Source organism: Zalophus californianus, chromosome 2 (genome assembly GCF_009762305.2).
Source record: "Zalophus californianus isolate mZalCal1 chromosome 2, mZalCal1.pri.v2, whole genome shotgun sequence".
NCBI lineage: Eukaryota > Metazoa > Chordata > Mammalia > Carnivora > Otariidae > Zalophus > Zalophus californianus.
This window is the reverse complement of record NC_045596.1, coordinates 182,048,425-182,065,747: the sequence shown is the minus strand read 5'-3', so window position 1 is coordinate 182,065,747 and position 17,323 is coordinate 182,048,425. Positions and strand designations below refer to the sequence as shown.

Below are 17,323 nucleotides of genomic sequence, written 5' to 3'. Positions count from 1 at the left end.
TCTTGTGGCCAAACCAGCCATAAGCTGATTAGCAGAAATTGTGCATTTCAAGCAAAACCGGCCTCATTTACTGCTTATGCTCCATGTGATTACAAAGGCGCTCAAGGAGGCATCTATTGCCACAGTCCACCACTTCTGGCTCTGTTAGGAGCCGCAGAGAAAGGGGGAGGCAGAACACTTTGCTTTGTACCTTGGGGTGCTGGAAAGGCTGTGAACGCTGCGCTTGCACTCAGGGTGAAGGCCCTGGAAAGGTGGAGCTGAGCGCGAGGACAGTGGGCTGTCTGAATAGGAAAGGCGGGGTGGAATGAAGGAGGACAAAGAAAGTGCTGAATTCCTTTTTTCTAAAGGGGTACACATTTGTTCTCAGCATGCAGTTCTCTGCTTCATGGGAAGGACAGGGGGCAGTGAGAACCTGCGGGTGGGGCTGGAGGGCCTTGAGGGGCACATTCCTGATTTCCATTCTCCCTCCTGGATTCCCTGGGTCAGCGCCCTGGCTGTGAAACTTGCAACCCAGCAGCCACCCTCACTGGGCTGTTAACCTGCCATAAAACGAGAAGCTTGGACTAATAATTTCTCTGGGTCCTTCCAGCTGTGTCGGATCTGTGACTCTACAGTTTGATGCCCCTGGTTGCAAATATTTGAACTTTGGACATTTGAATCGTTAGAAGAAATCTCATCCTAAATCTGAAAGAAAAAAAAAAAAAAAAAAAATCACGGCCCCAGAGAATCTCCATCTTATTTTCACAGGAAATGCGCCATGGCTCAGGTCATTGTAAGGGAACCTTACAGGGCATGATTGTTTGAGCTTTTTTTTTTTTTTTTTTTTTAAAGATTTTATTTGAGAGAGAGAGAGAGAGACAGCGAGCATGAGCAAGGGGAGAGGCAGAGGGAGAGAGACAAACAGACTCCCTGCTGAGCAGGGAGCTGGACACCGGACACGGGACTCGATCCCAGGACCCTGAGATCATGACCTGAGCCGAAGGCAGACCCTTAACAGACTGAGCCACCCAGGCGCCCTGATTGTTTGGGCTTCTTAAACTTCTGGAGATAATCATGGGCCGTGTGGCTGTCTGTGCTATAAGCTGTGCTTTTTAGGTGTCAAAAAATCGGACCAGCTTCGTACTGTTGTTAAAAGGATAGTTTAACATTAGTATGAAACGTGTGCATCACTGTCAGAATCATTAAAAAACATTTAGGTTGATATGCTTCATATTTTTCATTTAGTAATTTCATAAGCTGACTTCCGACAACCTACATTTTCTTCAATGCAGAAAGTAGCTCTTTGGAGTTTTGATAACCTCTCACTCTGACTTGAGTTTTGGAGCTAGCATTTATTTGGTTTCTTATTAGGAACCATTTCTCCCGCGCTTCTACCTGTGGTCTGACTCTCTTCTTCTAAAGGACGGCAAACTGACCGAGTCCTGGAGGGCAGTCCCTGTTACGTGAGGGATCATAGTAATTGGACATCACTTTTCAGCTCTCTGTCAGTGCAGCAAGCAAGGACAACCTTCTGGATGCCTTTCAGGGAACTTGACCAATGTTTGACTATCTGTTTTACCAAGTCAATTATAAACCACTTTTGGAGGCTCAGCTGATGAAGTGATGCAATCAGACCCACCTTCTAGGGCTTTTCCTGCTTCTAACAGCTGTCCTTGGCATCAAAGAGATTGGAAGGTTTGTGTTGCTGGTCACTTGGTAGGAAGAGGGATAGTGCATTTTTATTCATGGTTATTATTGTCTTTGATTTTTTTCTTTTTTTTTTACCACTGTTAACATTGTCAGAATAGATTTTGGATAACAGAAAATAAAAAATTGTTTGCATTCTGGCTCTGTCTCTGAGCAAGAGCTGCAGGATATTTCATCAGAAACTGAAATTTAGGACCAAGTTCACATCCGGTATAGGTCCTTTTATAGAGCTCACTTAATTTTAGCTTTGATTTGTAAGTCCTAAAGCAAACTGTGTTGCAGTATTCATACCTCCCAATGAGATAGTAATGATGCCTTCCGTTATGTAGCAGTTTTGTAATTGTTTTCTACAATGCTTTCCCTTTTGATCATAAAATGTTTTTCCCTCAAATAATAAAGGGATGCCCTATTTTTTCTTTTTTTATTGGAACAGTCAATAAGAAAGCCCACATGTCTCTGCCATATGGACCTCTCTATATATGCTATTCACAACATGGCAGGTTCTTTTTTCTTTTTTTTTTAAGATTTTATTTATTTGACAGAAAGACACAGCGAGAGACGGAACACCAGCAGGGGGAGTGGGAGAGGGAGAAGCAGGCTCCCCGCCGAGCCAGGACCCCGATGCAGGGCTCGATCCCAGGACCCTGGGATCATGACCCAAGCCAAAGGCAGATGCTTAACTGACTGAGGCACCCAGGCGCCCCGGCAGGTTATTTTTTCAAAGCTTAACTCTCCAGTTCTGGAATCTAGTATATTACATTAAAAAAATATATGTTTCCTTAAGTAGGCTCCACACCCAGTGTGGAGCCCAACACAGGGCTTGAACTCATGACCCTGAGATCAAGACCTGAGCTGATATCAAGAGCCGGACACTTAACCAACTGAACCACCCAGGCGTCCCACATTTAAAAATATTTTATATTACATATTTAAGTTTTTAAAAACACACACTTCCCAGGATCTCATAACAAAGCAGGATTTGAGTCTAGTACTTTCTATCATGTTAGAGCACTCCTCATTGATTTGTGGGTACGGTGTTGGACAGGCTCACAGATAACCACCCCACATAGGAATGGTGTTATAACATCTACGGGGTAATTACTATGTACACGACACTATTTTCATTTTCTCAGGTGTATTTATTCAAGTAGTCCTCATGGCAGTCTTGTTTGAGCTATTCTTTTTTTTTTTTAATTCAATTAGCCAATATATCATTAGCCATCATTAGTTTTTTGATGTAGTGTTCAATGATTCATTAGTTGTGTATAACACCCAGTGCTCATCAGATCACGTGCCCTCCTTAATGCCTATCACCCAGTTACCCCATATCCCCAACCCCTCCCTTCCACGACCTTCAGTTTGTTTCCTGGCATCAAGAATCTCTCATGGTTTGTCTCCTTCTCTGATTTCTTCCCATTCACTTTTCCCTCCTTTCCTCTATGGTCATCTGCACTATTCCTTATGTTCCACATATGAGTGAAACCATATAATAATTGACTTTCTCTGCTTGACTTATTTCACTTAGCATAATCCCCTCCAGTTCCATCCACGTCGATGCAAATGGTAGATATTCAACCTTTCTGATGGCTGAGTAATATTCCATTGTATATATGAATCACAGCTTCTTTATCCATTCACCTGTTGATGGACATCTCAGCTCCTTCCACAGTTTGGCTCTTGTGGACATTGCTGCTATGAATATTGGGGTACAGGTGCCCCTTCTTTTCACTACAGCTCTATCTTTGGGGTAAATACCTAGTAGTGCAGTTGCTGGGTCATAGGGTAGCTCTTTAACTTCTTGAGGAACCTCCATACTGTTTTCCAGAGAATCCTCATTGTACAGATGAGGAAATTGAGGTGCAGGGGCTAAGGAACTCATGCAAACTCACAACAGTAGATGATAGAACCAAGATTTTCACCTGATCAGTATGGATCCAGATGCCACACTCTTCACCACTTGGCTTTATGGCCTCTCTAGGTAGCTAGTTGGGTAGAAAGTACCCTGGTCTGAGAGTCTGAAGACCTGGGTTTGGGTTCTTGCTTTATAGTCTCTGAATAAACTTGAACAAACCTCATTTCCTGTATTTGTAAAACAACGTTAGTAATGTATCATCCCTCACTTACAGATTTATTGAAAAGATTCCTTGCAAACTATAAAGTGCTTTCTTTCCATTGTAAGGTGCATTATGCTTTCTCTCGGGAAGCAATGCTGCACTTGGAAGTAAGTACTGAATAAAATGAGTAAGTTAATGGGCTATAGATTAATTCAGTCAGCAAGATAAATATTTGGGAGGTCCCAGGCCTTTTTATGAGTAGCTTTTCTCAATTTCTTTATTCAAGAGACATGGAGTAAGACAGCACAATTTCAGAGGCGCGGAAGTGCTTGCCTTGGGATACGGTCAATGTCCACTCAGCAAAAGTCCATCAAAAATAATTTAATAAACCACCTTTGAAGCCTTGTGGACATTTTCTCAGCAAATTATTTCACAGAGAGACAAACCTCAGCCCAGTGGCAGGTCATGTGGGAATGGATCCTGAGCACAGGAAGAAAGGCCAGTGTCTGTTCAGCAGTTTGGGCAATACTACAGTGAAGAGCTGTTTGAAAGGGGCCAGAGTCGATGCAGTTTAAAAGATTGAAATCTTTTTAGCAGGCCGCGAAGTGCAACCACATTTGTCATATTCCCTGGAATTGTAGGCATTGACAGTGGAGAAAGTTTTGTGGCAAAATCAGGTGGCCTCAGAGATCATATCTGATCTGTACTTTTGTGTGAAGTTTCTGAGGCCAATTATTCAGAACCTTCATTAGGTGTAGAAAGGATGGTTGAAAGCAGAGAATTTTGAGTATGTCCTGGGAGGCGGCGGGTATTATGGTCATCCGACTAACTGCTCTGGTCTCCCTGCCAGGTTGCCTTGGGCACACCAAGGTCTAGAAAGGAGCAGACCCTAACACACCCAGCTCTGAGGGTCCCATGAAACACTTCTCTCTGCTCAGAGTTACGGTTGTGGCTATCAGTTCAAATGTCCCCTTTGTTGGAGACTTTCTTGCTCACCTCATGTCTTTATGAGGTGATAACTAATTCAACCTGGAAGATATCTTTATAGATATTCAGATTTAAGTTTTTCAATTTAAAGTATTTCCTATTACATTGCCTACCGGTTGGCAAAGTTCTACCAGATACGAGCTAATAAAAGGCTATAAAAGTTCATCTTTTTTCTGTTCTCTATGTTTTGCCTTTTTACCACTATTAATTTCCTCAATTACTAACCCGTTAAATGAGACAGCCAACAAGACCTGGCGGAAAATCTGGTTATTGTCCTTCAAAAGTTAGCAACAAGGCATGGTTTTCCACACAGAAAACCTAATTTCCCATTAAAGTGGAACTAGATAGCTTCACATCTGAGGTTTTTCAGAAAGCGTTTTGTATGACCAACAGGCCTGTCCTGTCAGGCTTTACTAGTTATCAGTTCACGGTCACTTGGAGGAAAGAAATAGATCAAGAGCATGTACTTTGCTCTCTGTGGTGTTGTAAGAGGATGTAGAATGTGGCCAGTGAATGCTGGGTATCAGCTAATCTGGACAAGCATATCCGAAGCACTAAGGCACGAAAAAAAGAGCATGCCCCTTGGGGGAATAGGGACTGTGGCCCGGCCTCTGGCTCAGTTATTTACAGACTGTGTAACCATGGATGATGCCTTAGTAAACTTCTTTAAGCCGCCTTTCCAATCTGCGTATTGGGAGTAAACAATACCCCACCTGGTAGAGAATGTATGTAGAGGAGCAGGAGCTATCCCTGCTTAGAGTAAGTATGGAATAAGTCGGTGCTACCGAAGTTCTCTCCGACATTCGTCTGTACGTCAAATAGTTATTGCGAGTTTTCTACACGCTAGGCATTGGGTAGAAAAATGCTTTATTCATTGATACAAAATGAAGTACTGATTTTGATGTAGGGCAAAAATCATGGGCAGGAAGAAAAGATGATGCTTGCTTATTACTGAGGGCTGTCCTGGGTAAGGTTGAATGTTTTAACTGGATGTCAAAGTCAAAGACTTCATCTCTGGGCGACATTATCAAGGAGAGGACAAACAAAATGATTTAATGAGAATAGTGGCTATTTTCATCCTAATTATGCTGTCCTGGGCGCCTGGGTGGCCCAGTCGTTAGGCGTCTGCCTTCGGCTCAGGTCATGGTCCCAGGGTCCTGAGATCGAGCCCCGCATCGGGCCCCCTGCTCGGCGGGAAGCCTGCTTCTCCCTCTCCCGCTCCCTCTGCTTGTGTTCCCTCTCTCGCTGTGTCTCTCTCTGTCGGATAAATAAATACAGTCTTAAGAAAATAATTATGCTGTCCCTTGACATTCACTGAGGTAATTCAAAGATTAATTTCACCCTCAGAATTATTGTTTTATATTTTGTTCATTAGTTTTTGGATAACTATGGCATGTACAAAAGGAATGCTTGTGGAAGACAGTGCCTCCCATGCAACTAAAGGTAGACATGACTAATTTTAGTGACAAGGTGAGCTGGTTTTCCATAAGGCTGTAGTTGGGGTTTGGCAATTTGGTATTTGCTTGCCAGCGATGGTGAGGTTTGAGATTTGGTGAGAATGTTGGCCCTGGCAGCTTTCTCAGCGTGGGACGAGCCCCTACCCGCTCCCTCCCCTGCTGCTTATCTCACCACTTCAATTGTTTGCTGCCACCATCTTCATCTTACATGATTCCTGGGTCTTCTCTCCAGTGGCTACCGCTAATACTTTATATCCACCCCGACTTCCTAGCCTCTCAGCATTTTCTCCCAGTCCAGACTTCTCTATTTCCATTTGCTTTAAGTTTCCTATTTAGACTTTAAGCTTTACCTTCAGTTAACTTCCTGTTCATCCTGGCTCAGTTTGCATAGTGACTTAATCATTCTCTATTTGTAGTGGAAAAAATATGGACGTTGGAGTCAAGGGAACTAGATTCCTCTCACAGTGTCCTTACTGGGCCGCTAGCATCTGAACCTGTTCCTCTTCTGTAAGTTGGGAGAATCAAACCTACTGTAGATGGGAGGTTGTGTCAGTTCATTGAGCGAAAACTACCAAGGCCCAAGCTTATATACATAGATGTAATATAAATGGGCACATATATGTTTTTATTTATTTGCCACAAGTGGTGTTTTTAGATACAAATTCACATGCAAAGCTAATAAATGCTGAGGGCATTCTTTGTGAACCTGCTGCTTGATGTCCCTTAGGACAATGGTAATTAGTATTACTGGAGTTCATGTGTGTATACATGGATTTATACACACTTTCATGTTTATCAGTAGCTGGACACACGCATACTCATGCACATGTGTACTTGTGTATACTGTTTGCTACTAAATTTAGGCTTGATTGCACCTTACCGATTCTTATGATCATCAAATTCTTTAAAAGAAAACAAGGCTGTACAAACATGGGTTTCATGGAATTACTGTATAGGGATTCCAGAAAATAGCACCTCATGCACAAGGCTGGAACTGTTTTAAAGAATAATCACTAATCTTGGTGTGCTGTGGAGAAACTAATATGCAAAGCTCTCTAGTTAATGTAGAGTTCTCTATAAAGAGGGCCCATGTTGCTTGGCCTGGGGAGGGAGGAGCACACCACTTAACAAATGGAATACAATTTGTGCAGAGCTCAGAAGTTTATTCTGTGTCAGCATGGTGGGCTCTAAGTAGAAGGCAGACCATAAAACAGGCTTAACCAAACTTTTCCATGCCACAGGCCATCATAAAGTCCTCTTTCAATGGGTTCACCTGCTAGGATGTTCAGTGAAGGGAGATTATTACCCTTTTACCAGTTCTTTGAAGATCATTTCATTGGGCTTGATGTTCTGACTCCAAAATGGGAAAGGGACAAATCAAACATCAGCAGAACTCAGGTGGCTGTCAGGCTGGTAATTAAGGGAGGGCCGTGAACTCTTCAACTTTAGGTCTTAGGAGACAAGAAAGAGTGATCCCATGGGATCCAGACGGAGACTGTCTTTGCGTCCTCCCTGATCCCACCCAGCAACCGTACACGACGAAATGAGATTGGTGTTAGGAACTCTCTTAAAGAAGATCATCCAAGGCTTATTTTCTTCCAAGTAAATTTCTTATTTCCTCTTGTTTCCTTATGTCCTATAATTATCTATCTTTTCCTTTTTTAGTGTTATCTATACATGTTTTATGGGATATGGTTGCCCTTTTACGTAAAACAAATATTGTTAGACCTGGGCATTAGACTCCCGCGAAGTAAGAATGAGTCCCTGTGGCATATGTCTCTGATGTCAGCTGAAATGAACTTCGTTCAGCAAAATGGTTTGTCAATATTGGTTTGGGTTTGGCAACGAGAGTGAACAAATCAGTATTTCTGCCTTTTCCTGAGTTTATCCAAACAAACCCACCAGTTTTAGATTTAAAAATGCAGGCACTGATTGTTTGAGTCTCAAGGGTTCCCCCATCTGTCCGTGTGTATTAATCATCTGCAGAGCTGTTTGCTTTTACCTGGCCGCTCAGCATTTGGCAGGAGAACACCCTCGAAGTGGGTACCTTGCTTGAAAACCTGGTGAGGTTATTTTACTTAACGTGCACAGCTTTAGTGTTCCTGAAAACAGAAATGTTCAACAAGGAGCCATTCTCAGTGGGAAGAAAGGAGCTGGCCTGGCAGGGGATACAGCAGCTTGTCTCCTTGCTGAGTGAGCTAAATGAAGAGGGAAACACTGGCAGTACATTTTAGGGCGCTCTTTCTGGGAGCTGTCTGTTCCTCTCTTGCTTCTGGCACAGACCATCTCCAGGTTAGCTAGAAAGCCTGGTGTCTTATTTTTAAACGTGCTGTCTTTTCCATGCCTTGTGGGAAGAGAAGGTGAAAAGGATCATTTGTTCTCGGGCTGAGCCTCAGGGTTTGGACGCCAAGATATCCCTCAGGCTCCCTGGACCTTTTGAAATAAACAGGAATGCCAACTAGCCCTAAGCCCTATAATAACAACCAGAAAGTTTGGCCTATTTAGTGAAAAGAAAAAAAAAAACAACTGTTTGCAAGGTCATGTTATCTGTGAAAGATTTAAAGGAATCAGTGGAGTCCTGAGACTCTACGTGGTGGAATGTGTGTATTTTAGGATGAAGTTGAACACTTTGGGTCATGGCCTGGGGTTAAACAGACCAAAAAGCAGGCACCCGGGGAGTGTTGAGAGGGCCCTGCCGAAAGCTGGAATTTCAGGCGCTTCCCACTGGCTGGGTGCACAGGCAGAGGCGAGCCTGCCCCCTGCAGGAGCCGTGTGGTACTGCTGGGCAGTGTCGCTGGGGAGGGAAGCCGGGCTTGCCCAGGCTTAACTAGAGGCTGTCCTTCTGCCTTTTGCATCAGATTCCAACTGGGTACACACCCCTGAGCTCGCGGGAAGACTTAGGAGGTGCACCCTGGCTAGCTGGCTCCACAGCATCGACTTCGATGTACTCTCCCTCCTGAAGCTACCTGCTGTGCCTTGGAAGTCTCCTTGGCCCAGGCTGGAAGCCATCCCTCCTTTGCCATTTCCCCTCCTAAATGCGCTTTTACCAATTTACAAAAGACAAACACACCCTTTATCACATCCTCAGTCTTGTTATGATGTATTATTCCAGGGTCCACGAGAGTTCCTAATTTAAAACGTTATTGCAAGGGTACATGTGCAGAAACGTTGGAAGACTGCTAATCAGGCTAATCTTCCTCGAACAGTCTAAGTAGCTGCTATCCCAGAGAAGTATAATGGAAGTCACACGTGGGGACATTTGTAATTTTACATTTTCTAGTGGCTGCATCAAAAAAAGTGCAAGGAAATGGGTGAATTTTCAGAATACATTTGTATTTAAGTCGATATATCCCAAATATTATCATTTCAACACGAAGTCATTACAAAAACTGTATTTTTTTATTTTTTTTCATACTAAGTCTTTGATATTTGGGATCTACTTTGCACTCACAGCGTATCTCAGTTCAGACTTGCTCCATTTCAGATATTCAACAGCCACATGCGACTAGTGGCTACTACACTGGATGGTACAGTTCTGAGTGACCAAGTGTGTAATCTTTAAGCTGATAGTAGGTGGGAGGCAAGGAGCATTTAGAGTGGTTCGTGTTTGATTTACAAAAAAATCAGGTAACTGAGATCGATAGACATTGCTTAAGAGCATGGACTTTGGAGCCAGAACGAATCCCAGCCTCACTGCTTATCAGCTGGTGACCTTGGACAAGTTACTTAACCTCTCTTTGCATTGGCTTCAACTTTCATAAAATAAGGATAATAATAGTACCTTCTTCCTATGATTGCTATGAGGATTAGAAAACTATAGTATGGAAAGCACCTGGAGGAATGTCTGGCACCTGGTAAGTACGATTTAAGTTTTGCTATTATTATTACTACTAGTAGTACTATTTCTAGTTAAACCCACCAGGGTAGCTGTGGTGTGGTGGCAGAAACTCTAGGCTTCTTTGTCAGAAGACTTGGGCTCTTCTCCTCTTGATCACTTTGTGTTCTGACCTTTCTAAGCCTCAGCTTTGGGGTTGGGTGTGAGTGAGTCTGTATCTCCTACCTGTCAGGACACCACGCTGGATGAACACGTAATGAAGCATATTTCATAGCTACCACCTCTGAATCTTCTATCTCCCAGTGTAGTGTATATGTTATCTCATTTCACCCTTCAATTAACGCTTTGAGGAAGGTGTTTTAGCCCCGTGGCACACTTGAGGAAATCAAGGCTTGGTAACTAGCTCCAGGTTGCATTGTTGGGTGCACAGAGCTGGAATTTGAATGCCAGAGGATCGGACTCTGAAGCCCATGGCCTTGACCAGTACCACGTGCTGTCGCCCCTGCACAAATCGCGATTATTACTAAGATGTGCAGGTTAGTTCATATAAAACTAAAATCTAAGTGAAACACGGAGGCCTTCCCAATTCCCAAGATGTCAGATTAAATATGAAACACCCTCTGATAAGAACACCTAGAAATGCCAGATTAATATAGCAAACATTTCCTTAAATGAGTGACTGAACTTGTAAGCAAGACGAGGAATAAGCCTTCGGGTAATCGAGACCACAGTGAGACAGAACCGCGCATCCACTAGGGAAGCAGGAGTCAAAAAGCCAAGTGATAACAAGTGTTGGCGCGGATGTGGGGACAGCAGAACCCTCGTGCACTGCTCGTGGGATGTAACCGGGTGCAGCTGCTGAGGAAGACAGCACCTCTGGCAGCTTCCCAAGTGGTGAAACCGTGTGGCCCAGCGAGTCCACTCCTAGGTATGTCCCCATGAGAAACGAAACATACTTCCACGTAGAACTTGTACATGAATATTCATAGCAGCATTATTCATCAGAGCCCAGAAGTAGAAATAACCCAAACGCCCGTCGGCTGATGAATGGGTAAAAAAGGTGGCATACCCATCCTGTGAAATATTTGGCCTTAAAGGGGAATGAAGTACTCACGTGCTGCAACTTGTATGAACCTTGGATACATTATACCAAGGGGAAGAAGCCACTCACGATGAACCACGTATTGTATGCTTCACTTTATACGAAGTATCTGGAATATGCAAATCTATACAGAAAGTAGATCGGTGGCTGCCTAGGGCTAGGGGAGGGAAAATGGGGGTGACTGCTAATGGGTTTCTTTCAGGGGTGATGAAAACATTCTGGAATTGAGTATGGTGATGGATACACAACTCCATGAATGTATACTAAAAATCATCATACACTTTGAATTGTACCGCAAGTAAATTCTATCACAAAACTGCTAGAAGAGAGAGAAGGGGGACTGTCCAGGTGCCAGAAGGGAAGGGGAGGGGGAGGGGAAAAGAGAGGGGGGCATTGCCTTCAGGGAAGGCTGAAGACTTCAGGTATTGCTTAAATTTAGCTTTTATTTCTCAAAAAATGTTGCAGTTATAGAGGGCCTTTAAAAAAAATAATTCTATGTTTATCACCCAAACAAGAGCAAAACCGCAGCCCTCTCCCCCAGCTGGGCCCACTTCCACTCCTGCTTCTTGGGTAACCGCTTTCTATTGCCTGAGGCCTCGGCCTCCATGTTTCTGGCGTCACCTGAGTCCACTGCGGTTGCTTGATTCTTCCTCTTGGTGTACGGTCTGCCCGTGTGCCTCTGTGGAGGAGGAATGGCGGCTTTCATACACTCTCTACCTTTCACATTTCCTCATCTGCCTCAGACAGTTAAATCACAATTTTGATTAACTCCTAATTCAGTGTGTACACTCTTATTGTGGAAGTATTCTTTCCAGCTGAGGCTTTTTATAAAGCCTGGTTGTCTTTACTCTGGTTGTATTTCCTTTCTAGAACAACTTACTGTCTTCCCTGACGTTAATAAAGGAGGGAGTCCGCACTGCTCTACAGAGTTAAACACGGCCGCGTCACTTTGCCTTCCAGATACCCGGCAGATATCTGTGCTGAATCCCAACCTGGCGCCCCAGAGAGGGGAACGCGGGAATCCTGGCCGGGAATGAGCAGAGATGACCAGACAGCTCCACCGCAGTGGCGGACATGATTTTTTCCCCCAAGCTGCTAGAAGTGTGAACTCAAACACATCAGAAAAGTGATGCTTTTTATATTCTGTTGGAGCCTTCCATTCTCCTGCTCCAATTCAGATATATTAAACTTCACTTCAGATTACTGTTCTCGTATATCATGTTCTTGGTGCTAATCCTGTCTCTTTTTTTTCTCTCTTTGCTCTTACTTGAGAATACCGTTCCTTGGTGTGTTGTAGGTTTGTATTCTATTCAGTCACATTTTTCTGTGGGATTCCACAGGTGTTGCTCCTGAGTAGTTTTTTGGTTTGCTGCTTTCTGCCAGGTATCATAAGATTCCAGGCCAAATATGGTAATTTCTCAACTAGGGGATCCTGCACATAAGGAAAAGATACTTTTGGATCCCAAACATGTATGAGACTAGACCTAGGGTTTCAACATCCTGGGGATAAATTTAAAAAAAAAATTTTTTTTTTAATTTTCTCAGGATAAATTTTTATTTTCCTCATGTGGAGTCCAGGCATCCTGGTCATCACCCTGAGTCCACAAGTGGATTTTTTTTTTTAATGGCTCAGTTTGATAGAGGGAATCTCTGTTCCACGTCCTGCCTCACACAGACCCAAAATTTGATCGTCCCTGTTCCAGTTATACTTGGCATACCGGTGCAAGTACTCACCCACTTCCCCTGGCCCCTGCTAAAATGATAAGGAAGTGGTGGGAAAAAAAAAAAAAAGAAACAAAAGAGTGAGACAGTGGGAGAATGGGAGAGGAGGAGGTGGCAGCAACAAAAATTTCAATGCTGGAAAATGGACGGATGAGTAATGGACTAGACAAAAGCTGAAATTTATGGTGGGGGTGTGAGAAACATAGAAGCAAGCCAGACAGTCCCGTAGACCCTCAGAAAGCTCCAGAATGAAGCATCAGTTTCCTCTGAAGCAGGCAGACTGGTTGAATGTTTGTCCTTAGACACCCAGCCTCCTCCCTCACCTGTGCTGCCCAGTGAAGGCTCTTCCCTCACCTTCACAAGGGAAGATGATGATGAACTCTCCGGAAAGGCTGATGAGACACACTCTGGGCTCACAGAAAGCAGGCATAGCTGGAAGAACGGGCAGGAAATACCAGGCCAAAAAAGGAGGCAGTAAGAGTTAGGGAGAAGACTACCTGTAGTTCATCTCCCAGCTCTGCTCTGAGCACACTGACATCCAGTCTTACTGAGTCCCTCAGGTGTTTGCAAGTCCCTCCCTGGGGCCTGCAGCCATTCCACGAGAAAGGACTTGCTGGTCCTGGAGTTTGGGCGTTCAGACCAGCCACATGTCACGCAGCAAAGCCCTGCAGCTGAGAGACTTGCTTGTGCACCCAGCACTTCCAGACACCTTTTAGTGCCCTGCGCTTACTTATGAATGGACAGAGATCACCGCACACTTGAGGAAGCCCATGGAAGACAGAGACAACACGCACGCACACACGCGCACACGCAAGGAAGTGAGCATAACGATTCTAGAAAAAAGCTGACTCATCCAGACAGTAGAAGAAATGAAAACAAACAAAAAACTGGCATTAATCACCTTAGAGAAATAACAGTGACCAAACTGACAGCATTGGCACTCCCAGGTGTTGGCCAGGATGTGGGAGAAAGGAATTGTCCCACCCTGTTGGTGAGGATGCAGACTGGGCCAACTCCTCCGGAGAGCGGTTTGGCAATACGTGGTTAGGACCCTCTGACCCAGCCCATCTCACTTACTGAAATGCATGGATAGGGAGATTTTCCACAAGGTGATTGTAGACAGATGTCTTCTGAGGCACTGTTTGTAAATATTGAAAAAGAAGAAACAACAGTAGGGGAATAGATAATCATATTCATAGAGTGGAATATTATATGCTTGTCAAATGAGTGAAATCTTACATAATATGGAAGTCTCAAAAATAAAATGTTGGCTAAAAAAAATCAAGTTGCAAAGGCTAGAAGTGTGAATGAGGATAATTAATAGTCATGAGGACTAACTTATAAAGCAACATATAAAGTAACTGATGGGCTATTATCCCCACTGTACACCCAAGTAAACTGAGGCACAGAGAGGCCAATTAGAGTGTCCAAGAGTACACAGCTAGTAAGTAGTGAAGGGACGTACCCCTGCCTGGCAATGTTCATGGACTTCAGGCGGAAGAGCAGGATGACATAGGAACATGGGACTTTATTTGTAACATTTTTTTCTTTGAGAGAGCTGAAATAATTGTGGCCAGTCTGAGTGTCCGTTACATTACTTTAAAACCTTTTATATGTTCAAATATTTCACAACTTAACACACTTTCATGACTAAGGAGACCAGAACCTTGCAAAAGGCCTGCCGCTGAGTGCCGAGGGGCGCGGGGCTAACCCACAGAGCCATCGATTCTGTGCATCAGTCTGTGTATTTTTCCCTGAGCTTCAGCAAAGGGAAAAAAGCTTTCCTGTACTGTTCTGCATGTGCTCTATCAGGAGAGTGTGTGATGTGAGTGGGAGGGGGTAGCACTGTAACCTCAGACAAAGGGACAGTGCTCGTGAGTCAGAGCCCTGCCACAGAGAACTCAGTTCTCTAGCTGCTTATTAGGTCAGTGGAGCTGTGCTTCCAGCTCAGCAAGAGTTTGGGATTTTGCCTGAACACATTTATAATACGGTTTTCTTAGGTAGGGCCTTTTGGAATTTTGGTGTTATTTTCTTCATCATTGCTGTCCTCTGTGACTCTGAATATAACTATGTGTGTGTTTTAATGTGGCTCTTATATTGTGGAAAAAGAGAGTGAAACCTCTCATGTGGCATGTCTGAGGAAAGGACAGTTAAGAAATATTGTAGTTAACAGTTACTCTATTCCAAATGTGCAATACCTTTCTCTTTTTTTTAAGATTTTACTTTTTATTTGCGAGAGAGAGAGAGAGAAAGAGAGAGAGAGAGAGAGAGGGAAGGCGCGGGAGCACGAGCGGGGGAGGGAGAGGGACAACAGACTCCACGCTGAGCGCAGAGCAGGACGTGGGGGCTCGGGGCTTGATCCCAGGACCCTGAGATGACAGCCGGAGCCGAAACCAAGAGTTGGACACTTAACCGACTGCACTCTACTTTGGAAGTTGAATCTGGGAGTTTACAGTTGGAAGGACACTTAGATATAGTTTAGTACACCTTGCCTATTTTAAACATGAAGAGATCGAGGCTCAAAAAGGTTGAAATGACTTGTGCAAGACTGTACAGCTACTGACAGACAGCGCTGGGAGTAGGAGAAAGGGCTCCCTACTCCCTGCATGTATCACAGCATCGCAGAATCCAAGAAAATATACTTTAGCAAACAAACAGAAACGTCTATGGAACATTATTTGTCGTTGACTTATAGGATTCCTCAAAACTACTTCATAGGTATAAAACCCATTTACTTTGGAATGTATATTTCTGATACATAGAACCCTAGCTCTAAAACTTTTACATTAAAAGTAAGCTCTAGAGCTGAAATTGCTTGTGATAACATAGAGGTGTTGACACACCCGCTTTAGTGTAAACACAGATATTATGATTCTAGCTGACCTTTATTTTCAGTCAAAGGGAAAGCCCCTAACTTGATGCTGGAGAAGCAGTTCAGAAGGACAGGGCCTCAGTTTTAAGTCCCTAGGCTTTCCTCCCAGTGGGTAGGGGTTGTTGGCAAGGAGAGTCAGAGCATTTCCTTCTGAGATGTTTAGGATAGTTGTTTTGTGTTTTCACAGTGGTCCTAAACGGAAGAGGTTGGGTGCTGCAGAGTTGTAACTGGGCAGGTGCTGGGGTTCCTTACAAGAACTTTCCTCTGCAGCCCGCTCATTCATGGCCCACTGCCAATCTTTGCTAGGAGGGTAAATAGATCTTCTCTGTTGGACCTTTACTGTGGTCCGTGATTTTCATTAATATTGGAGTTTAAACTTTACAAACATACTACTTCTGAACAAATGCAGCATCCCCTAGGACCAGAGAAGGTAGAAGAGCCTCACTTGAAGTGGTTCAGTAGAATCAGTTTTAGTAAGTACGGACATATATCCTGACTTAATTTCTTCCAGAAAATACAGTGATGAAGGAATCATGAACAAACTCCCTGCAGATAAGAGCATATACAAAGTAAGAGATTGTCTTTAGTTTGCTTTCATCACATGATTTACCTTGCAGTGTGTGAACTGAAATCTCCCTCAATGAGTGACTTTCTGTGGGGACTGGAGAACTCGGGCTGGTTAAGGCACATCAAGGCCATCATGGATGCAGGAATCTTCATTGCGAAGGTACGGGCAAGGGCAGCACTGCCAGCGAACTCTGACTTCAGAACAGAGAGGCTGTTTCCTCCCCACCTGCTGAGGCTGCCACATGGTAAGCTGTGGCTCGCCCAGTGGGGAGCTGGCTTTGCCGACCACTTTTGGCCTCTTTAACATGTGATTGCTGTGAAAGAGAGGACGGTGCTCTGTTGATAGGATGGCAGCACAGTCGTAAATGGTAAAACATTTTCAGAGTATTCTCTCTTCGGGTAGGCCTGGTCCTAAATGGAGGAAAGAATTTTCTATTGGAGAGTACATACATCCAAATGGGTGACACTTCAGTGACCAAGGCTGGTCTTCCGTCTTAGTAAACTGCAACTCCTTTGCCATGATGGTGTAAACAAGTCATGTTTGCAAACCTGGTAGGTAGGTGCCCTTCTGCCACGGGAACAGTCTTGCTGCGACTTTCATATAAGCAGGTTTTAGATGCATTATCTATTTTGTTTCTCAGTGTTTTTTGTTGGTTCTGTTTGTTTCTATAAATCCCTCTCAGATTTATACCTGAAGACAACCATGTCTTTTCTGAGGATATGGTATGCTCCCTTTTATTAGATAATTCATTTATTTACCAAGTATTTATTTAGTGCAAGGCACTTTTCTACGTGCTGAGCAGGCAATGCCAAAGAAACCAGATCAAGTCTCTTCTCTTACAGAGCTTGCATTCTGGTATGGGACACAGAAAGTGAATAAATAATAAATAGAATTTCTGATAGTGAAAGTGCTATGTTGCAATCTCTACCATGTTTCCCAGTTTACGTTTCCTGCCAGAACACTCAGCTAAAAATTGTGTGTGCATTTGCAGTAGCAGACAGAAATTCTTTTGAGACTCCCTGCTATAATTTTTACCTTAT

General features: G+C 43.8%; 1 protein-coding gene across 2 annotated transcripts in view; it reads left to right on the top strand.

The window, feature by feature from the left end:
- Positions 1-17,323, top strand: part of MTMR7 (myotubularin related protein 7) — a 113,408-nt gene that overhangs the window by 85,119 nt on the left and 10,966 nt on the right. For both annotated transcript variants that reach the window (XM_027600686.2, XM_027600687.2), the window contains exon 8: positions 16,333-16,442. In XM_027600686.2, coding sequence (XP_027456487.1) covers positions 16,333-16,442 — 110 coding nt within the window. The remainder of the gene's footprint in view (positions 1-16,332; positions 16,443-17,323) is intronic.